Source organism: Neophocaena asiaeorientalis, unplaced genomic scaffold, assembly GCF_003031525.2.
Source record: "Neophocaena asiaeorientalis asiaeorientalis breed wild unplaced genomic scaffold, Neophocaena_asiaeorientalis_V1.1 scaffold100, whole genome shotgun sequence".
Taxonomy (NCBI): Eukaryota; Metazoa; Chordata; class Mammalia; order Artiodactyla; family Phocoenidae; genus Neophocaena; species Neophocaena asiaeorientalis.
The window spans coordinates 2,208,347-2,230,820 of NW_020173955.1; the positions used below are offsets into that span (position 1 = coordinate 2,208,347).

Here is a 22,474-nt window from a genome sequence, read left to right on the forward strand (position 1 = left end):
GGGATGGAATGCAACCTAGAATTCTTTATCTAGTCAAATTATCCTTTAAAAGTGAAAGAAAAATAAAGACTTTCTCAGGCAAACAAAAGTCGAGGAAATCCGTCACCAGTACACCTCCCTTGCAAGAAACGTTAAAAAAAAAAATCTTCAGAGAGAAGGAAACATATAGGTCAGAAGTCGGAAACTCAGATCTACATGAAGAAAGGAAGAGCACTAGAGAAAAAATGAAGGCAAAGTAAAAATTTTCATTTTTCTTATTAATTTATCTAGCATATAATAGTTTGTACAAAATAATAATAGCAACGATGCATTTGATGATTAGAGCCTATAGATAAGTGAAATGAATGACAGCAATGTTACAAGGACAGGAGGGAGGAACTGGGAATATGCTAAGATACTTGCACTATCAGTGAAACAGTGTAGTGTTACTTGAAAGAGGACCTGGATTAGTTAGTTGTAAATGTATATTGCAATCTCAAGGGCAATGACTAAAAAAAAAATCCTTTATGAAATAAAACTGATATGCTAGAAGAAGACAAATAGTAGAATCATATAAAATGCTCAATTAAAACCGAAGAAGGAAAAAAAGCAAACAGAGGCAGAAAAAGAGTGGAAAACAAAATAGAAACAAAGAATAGGGCAAAGAATAGAAAACAGTAACAAATATGGTAGATGTTAAACCAACTGTATCAGTAATCATTTTAACATGAATGGTTTAAATAAATCAATTAAAAGACAGCCTTTCAGAATGGATTAAAAAAAAGATGCAACTAAACTTGAGTCTACTAAATAAATGTTGTCTGTGATAAACTAACTTTTTTTTTTTCGCGGTACGCGGGCCTCTCACTGTTGTGGCCTCTCCCGTTGCGGAGAACAGGCTCCAGACGTGCAGGCTCAGCGGCCACGGCTCACGGGCCCAGCCACTCCGTGGCATGTGGGATCTTCCCGGACTGGGGCACGAACCCATGTCCTCTGCAGCAGCAGGTGGACTCTCAACCACTGCGCCACCAGGGAAAGCCCTAAACTAACTTTTAATATAAAGACACATATAGATTAAAAGGAAGGGATGGAAAAGATATGCCATGTTAACACTAATCAAAAAAAGCTGGAGCAGCTATAGTAATTTCAGACAAAGCAGACTTTACAGCAAGGAATATTAACAGAGATAAAGAGGGGCATTACATAATGATAAAGGGGTCAGTTCTCCAAGAAGACATAACATTCTCTAATTTGTATGAGCCTAACAACAGAGCATCAAAATATATGAGACAAAAACTGATAGAACTGTAAAGAGAACTGGATGAATTTACTATTATAGCTGAAGACTTCCATACACCTCTATCAGGAATTAAAAGATCAGCTGGCAAAAAATCAGGTAAGGACACAGTTGAACTGAAAAGCACCATCGATCAACTGGATCTATAGAATACTTCATCCAACCAGAGCAGAAATACACATTCTTCTCAAGCTCACATATAACATTCACCAAGACAGAACATATTCTGGGCCATAAAACACATCTTAACAAATTTTTAAAAATTGAAATCATACAAGGTATGCTCTCATACATGATGGAATGAAATTAGAAATAAATAACCGATAGCTAGAAAACCCAAAAAAACTTGGAGATTAAACAGTGAACTTCTAAACAACACATGTGTCAAAGGAGTCTCAAGAGAAATTTTAAAATATTGAACAAATAAAAATGAAAATGTAACTTATTAAAATTTGTGGGAACCAGAAAACCAGTGCTTAGAAGGAAGTTAATGGCACTGAATGCACAATATTAAAAAAGAAGAAAGATCTAAAATCATTAATCTAAGCTTCCAATTTAGGAAACTAGAAAAGAGCAAAGTAAATCCAAAGCAGAAGGAAAGAAATAATAAAAATTAGAGCAGAAATCAATGAAACTGAAAACAGGAAATCAACCAAAACCAAAAGTGGATTCTTTGAAAAGATCAATAAAATTGATACATTTCTAGCCAGGTTAACAAGAAAAAAAAAGAGTAAACAAATTACTAATATTAGAAATGAAAGTGGGCCCATCAGTACTGATTCTGTAGACATTAAAAAGATACTAAAGGGGGGCTTCCCTGGTGGTACAGTGGTTAAGAATCCACCTGCCAGTGCAGGGCACACGGGTTCGAGCCCTGGTCCAGGAAGATCCCACATGCCGCGGAGCAACTAAACCCGCGTGCCACAACTACTGAGCCCGCAGGCCACAACTACTGAAGCCCGCATGCCTAGAGCCCATGCTCCGCAACAAGAGAAGCCACCGCAATGAGAAGCCTGCACACAATGAAGAGTAGCCCCCACTCACTGCAACTAGAGAAAGCCCGCATGCAGCAACGAAGACCCAACACAGCCAAAATAAATAAATAAATAAATATTTAAAAAATTGTGAATCACTACGTTTAAAAAAAAAGGGCAGTGGTTGGGAGTCTGCCTGCCGATGCAGGGGACGCAGGTTCGTGCCCCGGTCCCAGGGGATCCTGTGTGCCGCAGAGTGGCTGGGCCTGTGAGCCATGGCCGCTGAGCCTGCACGTCCGGAGCCTGTGCTCCGCAGCGGGAGAGGCTGCAACAGTGAGAAGCCCGTGTACCGCAAAAAATAAATAAATTAAAAAAGGGCTTCCCTTGTGGCACAGTGGTTAAGAACTTGCCCGCCAATGCAGGGGACACGGGTTTGAGCCCTGGTCCGGCAAGATCCCACATGCTGCTGAGCAACTAAGCCCATGTGCCACAAGTACTGAGCCTGCGCTCCAGAGCCCGCGAGCCACAACTCCTGAAGCCTGGGCACCTAGAGCCCATGCTCTGCAACAAGAGAAGCCACCACAATGAGAAGCCCATGCACCGCAACAAAGAGTAGCCTCCGCTCACCGCAACTAGAGAAAGCCTGCGCACAGCAACAAAGACCCAACACAGCCAAAAATAAATAAATAAAATAATTTTTAAAAAAATACCTTAAAAAATATACTAAAGGAATATTATGAACAACTCTATGCCCATGAATTTAATTACCTAGATAAAACAGACCAATTTCCTGAAAGACACAATCTACTAAACCCCCTATAATGAGAAACAGGTAAGCTGAATAGTCCTGTGTCTATTAAAGAAATTGAATTAATAATAAACAGCCTTCTAAAACAGAAAGCACCAGGCCCAGAAGGGTTCACTGGTGAATTCTACCACACATTTAAGGAAGAAATTATACTAATTCTCCAGACAATCTCTTCCAAAAAATAAAAGCTGAGAGAATACTTCTTAACTCATTCTATGAGGCCAGCATTACTGTAATACTCAAACCAAAGACATTATAAGAAAGGAAACTAAATACCAACATCCCTCATGAACACAGATGCAAAAATCCTCAAGAAAATATTAGTAAATTAAATCCAATAATGCATTTTAAAAAAAACCGGCTTCCCTGGTGGCGCAGTGGTTGAGAGTCCGCCTGCCGATGCAGGGGACACGGGTTCGTGCCCCGGTCCGGGAAGATCCCACATGCTGCGGAGCGGCTAGGCCCGTGAGCCATGGCCGCTGAGCGTGCGCGTCCAGAGCCTGTGCTGTGCAACAGAAGAGGCCACAACAGTGAGAGGCCCGCGTACCACAAAAAAAAAAACAAAAAAAAAACAAAACTACACACTACAACCAGGTGGATTTATTCCAGGTATGCAAGTCTGGTTCAATATTTGAAAATCAATTAATGTAATCCATCACATCAACAGACTAAAAAAGAAAAATTACATGATCATATCATTAGATACCAAAAAAAGCATCTAACAAAATCCAACACTCATTCATAGTAAAAACTCTCAGCTAACTAGGAATAGAGGGGAGCTTCCTCAGCTTGGTAGAGAACACCTACAAAAAAACTATAACACCATATATAATGGTGAGAAACGGGATGCTTTCCCAGTAAGATCAGGAACAAGGCAAGGATATCCACTCTCACCACTCCTATTCAAATCATATTGGAAGTCCTAGCTAATGCAGTAAGATAAGAAAGGAAAATAAAATGTATACAGGTTGGGAGAGAAGAAATAAAACTATATTTGCTTACACATGACGTGACTGTCTATCTATGTACAACATCCCAAAGAATCAACAAAAAATCCTGGAAGAAATAAACAATCATAGCGAGTTGCAGGATTCAAGGTTAATATACAAATATCAATTGCTTTATTGTATACCAGGAACAAACAATTGTAATTTGAAACACAATACCATTTGAATTAGCACTTAAAAATGAAATACTTAGGTATAAATCTAAATAAATAAACACACACACACAATATCTATATAAGGAATACTAAAAAACTCTTAAGAAATTTTTAAAAATCTAAATACATGGAGAGATTCCCTGTACATGGATAAGAAGACTCAATATCGCCAAGATGTCAGTTCTTCCTAACTGGATCCATAGATTCAATGCAATCTCAAGCAGAATATATGTGTGTGTGTATGTGTTATGTGTGTGTCTGTGTGTGTGTGTGTGTGTGTGTGTGTGTGTATTTAAAACTGAATCACTTTGTTGTACACCTGAAACTAACACAATATTGTAAATCAACTATACTTCAATTTAAACAAAAGAAAGTGAGGACAACTCATTGAATGAGAGAAAGTATCTGCAAATCACATATCTGACAAATGTATAATATCTAAAATATATAAAGAACTCTTACATTGCACCACTAAAAAGATTAAAAACACAATTAAAAATGGGCAAAGGATTGGAATATACATTTCTCCATATATATGTAAATGGCCAATAAACACATGAAAAGATCGTGGCTAAACATCATCCAACAATTAGAGAAATGCAAATCAAAGCCACAATCATATACCACTTTACACCCACTAGGATGGCTAAAATAAAACAGACAATAAGATGTGTTGGTGACAGCTGCAGAAACTGGAACCCTCATACATTGCTGGTGGGAATATAAAATGAAGTAGCCCCTTTGGAAAATGTTTTGGCAGCTCCTGAAAAAGTTAAAGTTATCACATGACTTACCAGTTCCATTTCTAGGTATAAACCCAGGACGGAAATGTTCGTATCAACATTATTCATAATAGCCAAGAAGTGGGAACAACCCAAATGCCCATTTAGAATAAATAAAATGCAGTATATTCATACAATAGCATATGATTTGGTAAAGAAAAGTACTGATACATGCTACACGTGGATGAATCTTGAAACCATTATGTTAATTGAAAGAAACTAGTCACAAAAGACCATATAGTATGATTCCATTTACATTAAATGTCTGGAATAGGCAAATGAAGAGAGAAAAGTAGAGTAGTGGTTGCCGAGAGCAAGGATAGGGCAGGAGCAAGAAATAGTGTTAAGAGGAAGAGGAGGGGAGTTCCAGAGGAATAGGGAGTGACTGACAATGAGTATGGGTTTCTTTTGGAAGTGATGAAAGTGTTCTAAAATTAGATGGTGATGACGGTTGTACAACTCTAGGAATACACTAAAACCATTGAATTGAGCACTTGAAAAGGGTGAATTGTATAGTATGTGAATTATCTCTCAATAAATCTGTTTTTAAAAATAAGAAGAAACCCAGAATAATGAAACTAGCTACATTCAGGGGTTGGGTGGAACAAGGGAAAAACGACAAGGCAGCAGGAACAGAATAGATGGGATGGGGAGATATACCCTTTAAAAAATAGCTCTTATTTGGGGAAACACATTAGAATTCCATTAATTAATAAGTTAATTAATTTAATAAGAATTGGGGGGGAGCTTTTCTAAAGTGGGATGCAAGTAAAAACAAATAAACCTATCGGTGTTTTGAATTAAAACATAATCACACTGAATGCTAAAACTAGTGGATGAAAGTTTGATAAGGAATAGGATATTTACAAAGAAAAAAACAGTAACTTTACAATTGGAGAAACTTGTTAGACAATATTTTAAGCAAGTGATCAAAGTTAACATCACCAATAATGGGACCAATCAACATCATGTGACTTTTTTTTAAAAAAGTTCTTATTTGAGGAACAACATTAAAATTTCATTAATTAATCAGTTAATTACTTCAACAAGGATAGAGGGATTTTCTAAAGTGAAATACAAATAAAAATGAATGAACCTATCTGTTTCGAATTAAAATATAACCACACTGAATGCTCCAACTAGTGGATAAAAGTTTGATAAGGAATAGGATATTTATATACACACACACATTTGATATGATATAGTGAGTATGCAGCATCACTTTGGTACTCTTGCCAAATACTCATAATCTGAACTTAGTCACAGGAAACAATAGGCAAAACCAAATTCAGCAACATCTTCAAAAGTATCAAGATCAAGAAAAACTGAAGAACTCTATCAGATCAGAGGAGAGTAAGAGATGTGACAACTAAATGTAATGTATGGACCCTGGAAATTCTTCTTTTGCTATAAATCAATGTTTATTTCCTGATTTGGTAAACCGAACCTTGGCTAGGTAAGAAAATATCCTTGTTTTTAGAAAATATACATTTAAGCATTTATGGGTAAAGGGTATCATGGTTAATGTTAAGGGAAAAAAAAATGACATACAGAGAGCAAGAGAGAGTGATAAAGCATGTATGATAAAATGTTGCCACCTGGGAAATTTGGGTGGCAGGCATACAGGAAGTAATTCTTTGTACTACTTTTGCAACTTTTCTATAATTCTGAAATTATTTCAAAATAAAGTTGCCTTTAAAAAAAATGTTGCAACAATATACCCCCTACCAGAACCTTAGTACCAAAGGCAGTAACAATATCAAAAGGTTATTTTATAAATATAAGTCCAAACTGGTATAAATAACATAACTGAATAAATAATGAGAAAGGTCAACTCTGCCTTACAGAAGAATTCCAAACAATAAAAGAGGAATAAGGGAAATAGAAAATCATCATTAGAACACTGTAATAAGTGCTGCAGGCAAAACCTACTAATGAATTGGAAATTAGTGATCAAAACTTTAAAGAGGGGCTTCCCTGGTGGCACAGTGGTTGAGAGTCCGCCTGCCGATGCAGGGGACACGGGTTCATGCCCCGGTCCGGGAAGATCCCACATGCCGCGGAGCGGCTGGGCCCGTGAGCCATGGCCGCTGAGCCTGCGCATCCGGAGCCTGTGCTCTGCAGCAGGAGAAGCCACAACAGTGAGAGGCCCACGTACCACAAAAAAAAAAAACTTTAAAGAGAAACAGGATATTTACATAACCTCAAAGTATCTCCCCTCTAAAATTTATTAATTCTGTGGTGATTCTAACATATATCCACAAAGTTTTTAATACCTCTCCTCCCAGGAACTGGAACTTAATTCTCCGCCCCATGTGTATACTGGACTTAGTGACTGGCTGCTAGTAAATAGAGTATGGAAAGGGATAGTAACTTAACAGTGGAGGAATCTGGCAGACTCCACCTTAACCAACTGATCAAGGTGAAATCAACTGTAATAAGCCATGCTGATATCATGTGCCCTCTGATATGATGTGATGAGAGCACTTCACCTCTGTGGTGTCTTCCCCAAATCCATAACCCCAGTCTAATCAGAAAAACATCAAACTCAATTTGAGGAACATTCTACAAAATAAGCAGCACTCTTCAAAACCATCAAGGAAAGATTGATGAACTGTCTTAGATTGGAGAAGACTAAGGAGATGTGACAACTAAATGCAACATGGTATCCCAGTTTATACCCTCAAACAGAAAAGGGAGATTAATGGAAAACTGGTGAAATCCAAATAAGTCTGTACTTTGGCCTAATGGTATTGTACTTAGGTTCATCTCTTAGTTTTGATAAATGGCCATGGTAAATCTATTTACCCTAATTTCACTCAAAGGAAGCTGGGTGAAAAGAATACAAGAACTCTCTATATTATCTTTGTAACTCTTCTGTAAACCTAAAATAATTTCAATAAAAAGTTTAAAAGTAAATGAATTAACCAATTTTTAAAAGATTATTTTGTAAATTAGAGTACTCTTCAAATTAAAGTTGAACCATTAAACTCAATTTCTAAGCCCACTTATTGCATGAATAAACTCAGTTTCAATTAAGTTACTTTGCCATAGAGTATATTACTACGTGCTCTTTGCATTGAATGATTGTTTGAAGGGGATAGAGGAGAATGAAAGCTAACATGTGAAGGAAACTATTTGCATGTGGTAAACAATCTTTTGGAAGCTTAAGGGAAATGACTGGAAAAGACTAGTAAAATAGAATAAAGGTAAATTTAAAAGATTAAAATTAGCATACTAACAGCACCCTATAAACAAAGGGGAAATCTAGAAGGTTCCTTTCAGAAGGATAACAATGACAATAATATAGACAAAGGACCAAAAAGAGGCAAGGAAAATGTTAAAGCCTATCACAAAAGCCTATACTAGAGGTTCCCAAACTTTCTGGGTTGACAAAGCCCTAATTAGTGTGTCAGTAATTTTTTCATAAGCTAAAAGAAATACTTAACCATTCTGTTTTTTGGGGTTTTTTTTTTGCGATACGCAGGCCTCTCACTGCTGTGGCCTCTCCCGTTGCGGAGCACAGGCTCCGGACGCGCAGGCTCAGCGGCCATGGCTCACGGGCCCAGCTGCTCCGCAGCATGTGGGATCTTCCCAGCTCGGGTCATGAACCCGTGTCCCCTGCATCGGCAGGCGGACTCTCAACCACTGCGCCACCAGGGAAGCCCAACCATTCTGTTTAAATAGTCAGGTCCAAACAACTTTAGAAAAATGTATGTCCTAACAAGTTGTGTTGAGTACTGCTAACTTCTCAAACATTAGATTCAGATTGGACACGAACTTCCCCTTTTCCTGTTTCATATGGATTTTCACATGGTACTTGCTTTTTGTCATAGCAACTACCAAAAACTCAGCTTTGTAAAAATATGGTATCACTGAAAGGAATATAACAATCTAATTTTGCAAATGAGCTACCTCAAGCTTGTAGTTTGTGTGGTTTCCAATAGATGTTGCTGTATTTCCCTCAACATTTTTAAGCATCCCTTGGCACACCTGTGAGTTCTCTGCGGCGCTTTCTAGGCTCCTCAGTGCACACTTTGAGAACCATGCACCTTGGCAAAAGATGACAAACGATGACACCAAGGCATTGGCAACAGAAAAATTGGAGAGAGAATTAAGGAATCTTCAGAGAAAAAAAAATCAGCAGCTCTAGAGATGGTGCCTGGAAGTACAACAGTGCAGGTACTTGAGAAGCATCAAAACTTTTCTTTAAAAAAAGAAAATTATTCTATCTTTAGCTATCCCCAACAGTCCTGGCTTCTATGGAAGAGAGCAAACTGTTTTTTTAAATGAATAAATGAACTGGTTCAAATGTTTATATTAATTTGACAACTTTATATGTGGCATAGCTGAAGTACATTGCTCTCACTTTTAGCACACACGCGCACACACATTACAAAACAGCTGAACCAAAGGAAAAAAATTCAATTCAAATTTTCAACTTAATAATTTCTGGAGTACCAATAGGACCTGTCACCTAACATCTGCCAAAGCTTTACTTTACACAGATATTTGAGGAGGACTCAAATGTGGTAGTTCTAAAACCTGGCTTGATGATCTTAAGCAATTGAGGAACTTCTAAAATGACAGATTTGCCAGCACTATTCCAGACCTACAGAATCAGGACTTTCCAAAGACGACAGCAATCACCTTATTTGCAGAGTGCCCCAGCAATTCTGAAATTAGCCAGTTTTGAGAGGAAATGGCTAAAACAGCACTGTCCAACAAAACCTTTTGTGATGATAGAAATGTTCCATATTTGCACCATCCAATATAGTAGCCCCTAGCCACATGTGGCTAGTGAGCCCTTGAAATGTGGCTAATGTGACTGAGGAACTGAATTTTTAATTTTATTTAATTTAAATTTAGATGTAAATAGCAACATGTAGTTAGTTGCTCCTGTATGGCACAGCATAGAACTTGATGATCTATGTTAAATATTCATTCTTCTAAATTTTCCAAGGTGTACCCTTGATTTAAATTAGATGATCAGAAAACTAGGTTCCTCAGCCATATTCTCTCATACAGGGTTGTTATAAAGGGTCAGTATAAACATTATCCTATTTAAAAGTCTGAGTCTTTTGTAGTTTGAGACGTTATCCAATGTCATACATTTTTTTCATAATAAAAATCCTGCTTTAATTAAGTTCTAAGAAAAGTCTCTGCAAATGAGTTTGAATATTTTCTTTAGCCAGAAGGTATACTCGGTGAGCCAATGTGCTTCCTTTTTTGCCACAGCTGACAGTAAACTCAAAACCAACTCCAGTGTCCAGCGGTAAATCCTCTTAAGTGCCTAGTAACATGTACTCTCTGCTCCTCTAAGACTATCTCTGTTCTATTTATACCCCTAAATTAGTCAACATAGTGTTATTTTATATTCTCAAGCTGACAAACTCTTTCGGACATAGGCAGAATATCAACTTTTAAGGTGATAAATTCTTCGCATTAAAGTCATTCTTTTTTTTTAGTGTTAATGCAGTAATAAAGTCAATTTTTAGAAGTGGCTTTTTTTAAAAAGAAGTATTTCAATAAAAACAACACTGGGATTAATAACATCAGGAAATTTTTGTTTTGTTTTTGTTTTTGTTTTTTGGTGGTACGCGGGCCTCTCACTGTTGTGGCCTCTCCCATTGCAGAGCACAGGCTCCGGACGCGCAGGCTCATCGGCCATGGCTCACGGGCCCAGCCGCTCCGCGGCATGTGGGATCTTCCCGGACCAGGGCACGAACCTGTGTCCCCTGCATCGGCAGGCGGACTCAACCACTGCGCCACCAGGGAAGCCCAGGAAATTTTTTAATAGATCAAACTTACCAAAGAAATTCTTTAGGTGTCTATTAGCAAAGTGGCCTAAAAATATCACTGTAAGAGTGAAAAATAAGACACACATATATGGCATTCTGCAATAATTTTACTGTCCCAATTTCACAAACTCAGTTCCACTCCTTTTAAAAAATATGCAGAATATGAACATCCCTACTGAAGACTCAGTTTAAAATGCTTGTACAATTTTTCCTTTAGCACACTAGACTATTTTTATGTTATGCAGTGAACTACTTCAGTGACTCTTCTGTTGATATGTTCCACAAAATTAGAACAAACACATTGATGCATCAATAGCACATTTCTACAAATGCCTAATTTTAAGTTCCCTGAGCATCTAATTACAAAACTAATATGAAACTAAACTGTCATATAAGAGTAGAACATCTTCGCATAATCCCTTACAATTCATTTAAAAAATATACTACCAAAAGACATAATTTATTCCATGGGGCCATTATAAAAGTCATGATAGGGAAAAGAAATTTGAAGGAAAATTGTCATAAAAAAATATATCCTAAACATCATAAATAGTCACCACAGGGGACACACACACACACACACACGAATGCTGGCAAGTTAATTCTACTTTGGAGGAACTAAGTTAGTTTCCTTATCCATATTCTTTAGCTGAAAATCACTTACTTAAAGTGGTTATTAAAAAAGAAATAAAGTTATAAAACCATATGAACCCATTTTGCTCCAGAAGCAAAAAGAGGTAGTTCCTTTCCCCAAAAGTCGAAGTACTGTCAAAACTTAGTTCATTTCAGCACAGCACTTCTGCTGTCAGGCTCCTTGTTCTACTTCCACCTCTCGGGTCACTCCAGCCTTCTGCGCTAGTTCATCTTTCTCAAACACTTTTAAATGTTCAGGTCATATTTTCAGTCTTCTTCTCAGTCACTCTACTCCTTTTCTCTAGATAGTTCTTTTCACCATGTAATGCTTAAATAATCAGATAAAGACAATGGGCAATATTTACTGAGTGCTTACTATATGTCAGGCACTGTTCTAACCACTTTACATGTATTGTCTCATTTAATCATCAAAACAACTCTATGCTGGAAGCACTGTTATTACCCTCACCATTTTACAATGAGGTACTAACAGATTAAGTACTAGATTAGTACCAGACTCTAGATTCCACAAACAGTAGCTGTAACTCCAATGATTTAGAGCAGAGGTTAACTTTTTCTTAAAGGGCCAGATAATAAATAGTTCAAACTGCAGCCATCCAGTCTATGTAACAACTACTCATTTAGCATGGGTAAGACGCCGTTTAGTATGACGGCAGCCATAGACAATATGTAAACCAATGGACATGGCCGTATTCCAATAAAATTTTATTTACAAAAGAGGCCACTTGGATCAGGCCAAAGTTATCAATGATCTACAGGCATACTGAGCCTGGTGTCAAGGCAACTGTGATGTAAGCACTGCAATATCCAATTATGTCTTTATGGCATAAAGACGCTCCACTATTTTCCTTAACCCATCACAACTGAATTTTGTATAACTGAACTTCACATAGACTAAACATTTAAAATATAGATAAAATACTCTACATAACAATTCAAGTTTAAAAAAAAATTCAGTCCAAGAAACACAAAAATAAAATAACTAACAAAGTAACAACTCAATTTATTCTCTACTAAAATTACATCTACCTCTGACAATTCATCTTGTGGAAAAGACTATCCTGTTTTGTTTCAAAGAATAAGGTGTTTAACATTCACATAACTTGTAACAGAAAGTTTTGCAAAGTAAAACTTTTTGCCCCACCTCTCCTCTCATTCATCAAGATTTCAGCACCTGACTCCCTGTCTTAACCATTTCTCCTCCAATTATTCTCAGCAATTCCAAGAGCCACATAGATAACTTGTCCCATAACCTCTAAACTCCCTGATTGCCCTCTTCACTTCCAAAAATCTTTTCCTCCATTTCATCTCAACCACCAACCACCATGGTCATACCCTAACAGCTACAGTCTAAAGAGAAATGAGAGACCCCAGAGGTACAAAAGATGACCCATTTAAATATAGGGGAAAATTCTACTTAAATTTATTTATTTAAAAAAATGAGAAATTAAGGTATACCCATATTTAACATATAAAGCATATTAATTTAAAATATATTAAAAAATATATTGAAGATATGTGCTTGTTTTTTTTTAACTAATAAGCAAAGGAGACCACCACCTATATCTTGTCATAACTGTTAACCACATCCTCCAAAATCAAACATCTCATTCTGACTCTTACCTCCCAATTTTCTAGCTCATTCACTCTGGTATCCCAATCCCAACAACTATTTAATCTCTTTAAGATCTCAAAATCTTTATCCTCTTCACTCTTCCATTGACCATCCTAACTTTCATGTCCTTATTTTCCTCCTTTTCTATCCTATACTCCATGGTTCATCACTATAACCACTCCCATGCATTCACTCCCAATTTCCTTGCCCTTCTTTTCCTCACTTACACATTCCTGACACAAACCCATCCCTGGTTAAATCCAACCCTGCCTATTCCACGCCTGCACCCAAGCACTGAACATAACATAGCTGAATTAAAATATGCAAACATGCTGGGTGCATTCACTTTATATCTATGACCACAATGTTAAGAAGGTCCTCAGCACTAACAATCCTACATTTCCCTACTCAATTCATTCTCATTTTGACGATTTCATACTTCCTCTCTTGTCAATCCTTCAATAACTTTCTGTCACCTCCCTCTTGGATGATGACTTCTTAATATTATTTCCCTGAGAAAACAGAAGCCAACAGAAGAGAAAGTCCACATCCTTCCCCACCAAATCTACCAACCTAAATGCTTCCCTACCCATGTACTCTGCTTCCCTCCTTGTAACAATGAATTGTCCCTGCCTCTATTTAAGTTCAAGCTTTCCATTTATGTGCTAGATCCTGTTCCCTTTCTCTCATTCAAGGACCTTTCTCCTGAAGTTACTTCCTCTCCCAGCGCATCTTCAGTTTTTCCTTCTTTACCAACCATTTCCATCAGCATTAAAACATGCTGCAATATCTTCCATGCAAAAGCTATACCTTACCTCTTGTCCCTCTTCACCTACTACCTAATTCTCCAGTTTGTAGCAAAGTTTTCTAAGATAATTACCTATACTGACTGTATCCACTTCCTTTCCTCTAACCCAATCTAATTATGCTTTCATCCCCACAATTCCACCGAAACCATTCCTCAATGTCACCAACTCTTTCCAACTTGCCAAATCTAGTGGTCATCTTGCTCAACCTCTCAAAAGTATTTGACACAGCTAAACACTCCTTTCCTGATACATTTTGCACTTGCTTCCTTGGAAAGCACACATTCCTGATTTTCCTCCTACCTCACTACTGACTGTTTTCAGTCTCCTTTGCTGGCTCTTCCTCTTCCTCCCCACCTCTATATGTTGAAGTGTCCCAAGGCTCAATCCTCAGTCCTCTTAATCTCTATGACACCACAGAAAACTTCCTATAGGCCTATAGTTATAAATTCTATCTATACACTGCAAGACTCTAGCCTCTTCTTTCCCCTGAGCTCGAGACTCTTCAAATTAACTGCTTAATTAAGACCTCCAGCTGGATGTCTTCTTTTCTTAAAGAAAGCGAAGCCAATTCTTGATTTCTCCTTCACGCCAAACCTTTTCCTCCCTGGTGTTCCCCATCACTGTAATTAGTATTACATGTCACTGGTTGCTCAGGCCAAAACCCTGCAGTCATTATCGATCCATCTCTCACTTTACATCATATCTAATCCATCATTAAGTCCTGTCAACTACATCTTCAAAAAATGTATTTCTAGTTACATGGGTTTATACATCTGTCAAAACTTACTGCATGATACACTTGAAATGGATGCATTTTATTGTATGTAAAAGTGTAAGTTATACCTCAATAAAGTGTAGTAGGAGCATGTGTGTGTGTTACCTACATACATCCAATTATTTCTCACCACCTCCACCATTACACTGCTTTGCTACTTGGACTACTGCAATAGCATCCTAGCTTCCATTTTTACTCAGGACAGTTCATATTCCACAAAGTACCCAGAATAAGCTTTTTAAAATGTAAATTATATTACTTCCCTGCTCAAACCTCTACCACGGCTTCCTATCACATTTAAAATCCAAAAGCCTTACCATGATCTCAAGACCATATGTGATCTAACCCCTACCTACCTCTCAAACTTACCTGTTATCACTTTAGCTTGTTCTACTGTGTTGCAGACACACCAGCCTTCTAGATACTCCTAAAGCACACCAAGCTTGTTTTCAATTATTATTTTTTTAATGTATTTCAAAAGTAGGTTTTTCACATCAAGGTGGATGTTCCTTTAGCTCACTCCATTAGAGCAACAGAGAAATGCTTGTTTAAGCCACCCAAAGAAGTGGATCTGGATGAGTACTTATTAATGTAATTTGGCCTTCGTAAACTCAAGTTAATACTTACAGTGCATGTAGCATTCTAACATCCAACTGGAAAACTAACTTGGGATCAGTTACAGAGGGCCTGGAACATCAGATTAAGGAGTTCATATTTTATCTAACAGGTCAGCGTCACACACTTAAGCACTGGGAAGAGCTAGTTTTTTACTTTTCAAATCCTGAGGTCACAAGGTTTGCAAAGAGTTGTGGAATAATGGAGAAAATGAGGGGTTACTTTCAGGGATATAAACATCTTTATGTACCTCTAGAATTTTGAACCGTGTGATTGTATTACCTATTTTAAAAATAAATTATAATTAAAACTGTATTTAAGAAAAAGGAACTCTTGCATGACAGAAAAACCAGAAACCAATATATTTATGCCTTTGGGGGAGAAGTTTACAGTACTTTAAATACTTTTTGAATGCCATAACTAAGACTTATATAGAAGAAATATAAAAACAGATAAAATATGTTCATACATGTAGAAGATATATAGATATACACAGAAAATATACATGCTCATAATGGTTCTCATCATGTAAGGGAGCTCCTATCAGAATTGAGCTCTGCCACAATGATACCACAACGTGCTAACTTTCAAGTAGTTTCCTCAAACACCCGAATAGCCTGAGAGCTCGTACAAGCGAAGACTTCTCTAAAATCTAAAGGGCTGCAGGTGATAAAAAGTACAGGATAAGAGACAAAGTAAGAGAGAAAAGACAGCACAGTCTCATTCTCTCAAACTCATCTCCAGCGGCCAGTCTCACCACTTGCCAAGAGCTACATCAGTTAAGTGAGATTAATAATTAAATGACTTGGGGACAACAATAAGAGGAATATGAACACTTATCATCTCCAAATTTGCTAGAGCCTCTACCTGGTTATCAAGGAGTGATGAGGAACAGGACTTCATAGTATAGTTTCCTTCTCTCAGATGAATAGAAGTCTTTCTGGGTTTTGTTCCTGACCTAACTTCTAGAGCCACTACGCCAAGAAAGAATCATGAATTAGACCCTGTTGAACTAAGGAAACACACCACCTTGGGCAAATGCAAAATACTGTAAGACAGCAACAAAGAAAAGTGTGGGAAAGCAGAAACTCCAAACCCTCTAATGTATAGAATCCATCCTTTGATCAAGGTAAAATGCTGTGAGTTTGCTCATGGCCTACATCTAAAAAAAGACGGCCTCCTGAAACTCTACCTTCATCCTGTTATCTGTCATGTCCAGGTTCATAACCTATGGCCATGACAAGAGAACATGGTAAACATTTCTCCTCTCCTTAATCACAGAAATAATGCATTCTCCCTTGGAAAACATATCCTGATTCCCATTAACCTCTTCCATCAACAACCTCTTCCATTCCATGCCTTTCTTGAATCCATTGAGTTTCATCTTCATTCCCTTGAGTTTCAAATTCATGCAGAAATAAGTATACTTTACCCTGGAGTCATGAATGGGCACTTGGTAAGGTTGAAAACATTTTAAAATACTGCTTCTTAAACATTAATGTGCATAGTATGTATCTCATTAAAAAGCAGATTCTGATTCAGTAAGCCTAGGGCAGGGCCTGAGGGACAGCCGTTCTAACAGGCTTTTGTAAACTCTCTTGCTTCTCAGAAAACACTTGAAGTAGCAAGATTCTAAAAGGCAATGACACCTATATACAGTTTACCTACAAAGGCACAATCCCAATGCAATGCTAACTGTCCTTTCTTTTTGTAGTTTATTCCTTCTTCTCTGATTTATACTTTATATAAATCCTCTTATCCTCTCAACACCTACAATTTATCTTCAATGCCTCTTTCCCTTTATTCAGTTGGCATCTCTAAATTTCCTTCCTCTCCTTTTATTTTTCCATACCACCAACACAATACCTAAAATGTAAAAGTAGCTGATAAAATGTTCTTACAAGGTGTCCAAGTCTGTTTTTATTCTTATGTCCTTTAAATAGATTCTAATTCAGCACACATATCCAATAATTTAAGAATTCTTGCAAGCATCAACATGAGGAATGAAAAAAAAAAGGATGTAAGTATAGAAATTGGGCCTAATCTGTATTTATCACAAGGACCCTATGCAAAGTAAGGCAAAAGGAATACTAACTAAAAATCATAACAACAAATTTGTATGTAATGAAAAGATTTTAAAGCTTTATTTAAGGATCCACCTATAAATAAAATTCCAAGACATCAAACAAATATATTATTCTTTGGGCACTGTCACCTCATTAGCTTTAAACTATATTTTTAAATGAGAGGGGAAAATGCAAAATATTTAGAACTACATGTCTAAAAATTCTAGAATATCCAAATGTTTCTTGTGTTAAGGCCAGACCTTATCATAAAGATCTAATTTAACAGGTGTACCATAATGTCCAACCCTAAAAATAATTAAGCCATCTATTCACCTATAATCAAGTTAAATTTTCATCCTTGCTTTCACCTTGAGACACATTAACAATAACTTACACACTTTTTAAGGAAAAATAAAACCCAGGGATCACGCAAACTGTGAGGAAGAAACTCATGTTGTGAATAAAGGATCACCTGACATGTTCTATTTCCCTTAAGAGATTCAAATTTAACCGTCTTAAAGTTGATGCCCCCAGCATACTGCCAAGTTAAGAAGTACTTGTAATCAGGATTTTCCTCATGTATTCCCTCGTTTAGTTAGTAGTACACCCAGTCCTCCAAGCCAGAAACAGGTATCAACCTAGACCTATTCCTCTCCCTCATCCCCACCCTTTCCAGACCCCTACTGAAATGACCACCAAGTACTATCCATTTTGTGTCCTAAGTGTCCCTCTGCTCTATTCTCTCGATTTCCTCTGCCACTGCCTTAGTCTAAGCCTTTTCTCTCACCTTATCTATTACAATAGCTACCATACCATCCCTGCCTCCAGTTACCTTTTCCACTGATCCTTACTCCACATTGTCATCCAAGTGATTTTCCAAAATATAAACCTAATGTCTCTTCTGCTCAAAACCTTTTCCTATCTCTCCATCACCCACAGAATAAAGTCCACGCCATGTATAACAGCACTTTACTTTTTATGATTTGAATCCTGCCTGCCTCTAAAACATCATAGCCCACTGCACTCCTCCCATCCTGCACTTTAAGCCCCATCATTATCCAACTACACTGCTTGAACTTCCAGCATGCCACATGCCTCCATGCTTTTACATAGGCTGTTGCTTCAGTCTAGAATATCCTTCATTTCTTCCCCTTTAGCTTCCTGGCCAATTACTATGAATCTTTCAAAACTCAACTCAGCTCCAAGAAAGCCATCCCACACCCTACCCTACCCTTAAAGAGTTGATTATTCCCTTGTCTGCCAACTTCGTAAGTAATGATGACATTTTATTGGGCATTTACTATGTGCCTGACATTGTTCCAAGTATTTTACATGTATTAACTCATTTAATCTTCACAATAACCCTTCCTATGAATTGGTACCATTATTACCTTTGTCGATATGAAAACTACCTCAGAGGAGTAAATAACCTGTCCCCAAGGATATCCAACTGTTAAGTGATAGAGACAGATAAAGATCCCTACATCATATTTATATTATTGCACCTATCACAGAGAATTTATTTACATGACTGTCATTACCCTGGACTGTGAACTCCTTGAGGGTGGGGATTAGGTCATATTCAACTCTAAAGCCACAGAGCCTACTATAAAGTAGGTAATCAGTACATGCATTTCTTGAATTGCACATAAAGCAACATTCCTAACAAGTTCAAGAGAAAAGCATTCGGAAACTAGTTTCCAAATAAATATTCAAATATGCTTTAAGAGTTCTCGAGTAGAGGAAGCTATTTTTCCGTTTAATAAAAAGGATGTTAAAAAGAGATTAACACAGACATGAGATTACAGTCCATGTGGATAAGGAAATGGACTTACTTTTGCAGTAATACTGCTTAATCACTGCAATAAATCAAAACCCAAAGTACCATTTGCTTAAGATTAACTTTTTTCCTCTGACTAAATAAGAATTCTTCTTGCTTATCATTCAGGGCAGTGAAAAGAAAGCCCTAAATTTACTTTGCTCAAGTGGAAAGAAGCAAATCATAGACAAGCACTACTAATTGCTTCCTTAAGTCTGGCCAAGAAATGTATCCCATTAGGCAATTAAAATAAAACACAGTTGCCTGACTAAGCACAGAACAAAAGAATTTCTAAGGTTGTATGGACTGGCACTCTATTATGCAAATAATGAAAAGTTATTTTAAGCGAAAAAAATAAAGATCAAGAACAAATTAAAACAGATTATCACCACCCCACAAGAACAGATTTCCGTATTAAAACTCTATTGAAACATAGACATATGTTACATGAAAACATATGCATATATGTTTACAATATTTCAATAGCCATTCTTCATGCCTCCTTAAAGTTATAAAAATCAAAGTTATTCTAAGACTAATGATGAAAGACCTCAAGACCAAATCTACTGTACTTAGTGTGCTCTCATAGTTACAGTCCTCTGAGCCATACTGAAGTGCAGTAATTAAAACCCACAGGGTCGGTACCAGCAGCAACAGTGCACACCACAGTACTTGTTAGAGTAATCTGCACCCCGCCCAGCTTCTACACACTTGTGCACTACAGAAAGGTAAATCTGCTGTCAGAAGCAGCAGAGTTTAGGCCACAGTGAGTTTAGGCCACAGCACACCAAACTCTACGCCCAGGCACTTCTTACCATTTCTTGGTACATTCAACCATCAGCTCCTGGTAGGAGGCCACAAACTGGAACTTGGATGCGTGTTTTCCCACACGCTGTAGTCTCTTCCAAACTGAAGCCATGATGATCAGTCAAAACAGTGGAGCAGTTCTGGGTTAGCAACACAGCAGCTTTAACAAAGCAGAGGGTCCAAAGCAAAGGAGCTTTGCATGTATGTCTGTACTTTAAAAAACTCAACTACAACTTGAAATGATGTTTGGGGTCCATAAGTCTTCTCCCTGTTTCACAGGGTAAATCACATCTTAGATGAATGGCCCAGTCAAGAACAGTATGACACACATCACAGGATGAGTGAGAGGAGGTTCCCTTATGGAGACATCACCATTCCACCTCGTGGGTTATATGATGTGTATTCTGGAGGACTGAAAAGCAAAACAAAGAGAAAAAATATGAGGAGAGAAGCATGAGAAGTGACTAACCACCCATGTTAGATAACAGACAAGCCCAGTTCTCCGCATGTTTTTCAAACAATGAAACAAAACACCAACCTCAAAAGCCAGTAACATCAAGGATGCAAGACACCAAGGAAGAAATTACAATTCACACCAAAGACGTGGAGCAACACATCAGGTAATCAGCATCAACAACGATCGAGAGGCGAAAGTCGGGGCCCTACCTCCCTCTCCTAGCATCACAGAAGGGCGAGCAGAGCGGGAAAGTCTAGGGATGCTGTTTAATGTCCACCGCCAGTCAGAGGAAGAAGTGGAGTATTTTAAAATAAACTTTGTTTTTCAGCCGATAGTGAATAGCTCTGAGTCCTAGAATATGTGCGTGGAACAAATTAAGGAGCGGGGAAGAACGCTGCTGTTGAGTCGGAGGGGGAAATGGATGGGGAAAAAGGAGTGGAGGGAAATCTCAAGGCAGAGAGAGGGCAGTGTCCCGGCTCCAGGCCACTTGGGCTCTCCTCCACCTTTGCTGCCAACCGGAGGGAAATGGAAACTCCTGCCTGGGCGTGAAGCAATGACCAGCGAGGCAAGTGCACGGTGCGGGGTGCAGTGCCTCCCTCCCCCATCCTCAGGGAATAGTCCGCCGAAGCCTCCTCTCCTCCCGCACAGAGCCCAGACCCCTGCCCCCCAGCTGAGGCAGGCGGTGGCTCGCCAGCGGTCCCTGTCACCCAGGCGATGCCAGAAGACCCCAGCCCGGTCCCAGAGCCCCGGTCCCACCGCACGTCTACTCCCGCCCCTTCCTCACACCTCTAATCCCGCTGTCGGGCTGAGTCTGGCCCGGTTCCCTCCTCAGCGCCGCTCCTCCGTCGCCGCCGCAGCAGCAGTCGCCGCCGCCGCCACCGAGTCCTCCATCCCCGCCGGAGCCACATGGAACAGCCGAGCAAGCCGCGGCGCTCCCGGGAGCCGGGGTCTGCAGCCCCTCAGGCGGACGGCGCGCCTCACGCCCGCCCCCTCCCGGACGGAGTCGCCCCGCGACCGTCCCCCACCCTACAAAACCCTGCCAGAGCCGCCGCTCAGCGCCCAGCACCCCCTCCCCCGCCTTTCTCCTCCGCCACCACCATCATTACCTCCCCCGCCGTACCTCTCACACTAACCCTACCCACGGCCGCTCAACCTCCGTCCGCCCCGCCGCCATTGGCCGGGCCCCGCGCTTTCCCCGCCCACCTCGGCGGCAGGGCCTTTAAGGGGCGGGGACGCCTCATTGGCCGACCCGGGTGCCCATCACAGGGCTCCACGCCCCCCTCCCCCGCAAGTTCTGGAGGTGTTTTTTTCCCCAGCCGGAACGCGGTGTACAGTATACCCTTCTTTAAGAAAAAAAAAAAAAACATTCCTCTGATTGGCTTCGAGAGGGAAGCGATAGGTGGGAGGAGTAAGGAGTGTTTATAGTGATCTGAAAGGTGGTTGCTGAAGGTGGATGTCGGTCAAAGGCGTGCCGGGTGCTGGGCGGGGTTTCTGTCTGGAGTCTGAGAGCAGAGCCCGCGACTGGCTTCGCTGCAGCTGTGGGCTGTGCGGCTACTGGGGTTTTCTCTCCTTTTCTCTCCTGTCCCCACCCTAGGAGCTGGGTGTGCCCTCTCCGCCACTAGCCGATAGGGTGTTTGCGAACACAGTCTTGGTTTCACCTCCTGGGGTTTTTCCTCTGACAAACTGTGAAGTAATGACCCGGCCAGCCCCCGCCTAACATTTAGTCAACTGGTCCTCAGTGAACCAGATTCAGTAAGCTGAGCTAGGCACAAAATGTTCACGGTGCAATTTCTTCTTGTTCTGATTCTTAAACAGTTCTATGAATCTTATTCTTCTGGTAGGAATTGTAGATGAACTTGGGAGTGGTTGGTGTGTAAGAAGGGTAGTTAGAGGCAAAGGAGAGGATGAAATAACCCAAGGAGAGTGTGAGGGCACGGGCACTTAACCTTGTAAAAAGAACCAAGGACCCTTTTGAGAACGATAAAGAAAGGCATAGATACTTTCCCAAGGAGAAATATGTCCTATCATAAGACACAAAAGTTCGCTTTCAGTTT

The 22,474-nt window shown here is 39.3% G+C and overlaps 1 protein-coding gene across 5 annotated transcripts in view; it reads right to left on the bottom strand.

Moving 5' to 3' along the window:
- The window catches only part of EHBP1 (EH domain binding protein 1), a 342,186-nt gene extending 320,611 nt beyond the window's left edge, over positions 1 to 21,575 (bottom strand). For 3 of the 5 annotated variants that reach the window (XM_024753023.1, XM_024753021.1, XM_024753022.1), the window contains exon 1: positions 19,972 to 20,075. In XM_024753023.1, coding sequence (XP_024608791.1) covers positions 19,972 to 20,075 — 104 coding nt within the window. Of the gene's footprint in view, positions 1 to 19,971; positions 20,376 to 21,206; positions 21,378 to 21,540 lie in introns of those variants that run through there. The other 2 variants (XM_024753020.1, XM_024753019.1) reach the window with 2 other exon arrangements.
- Positions 21,576 to 22,474: the final 899 nt, after the last annotated feature.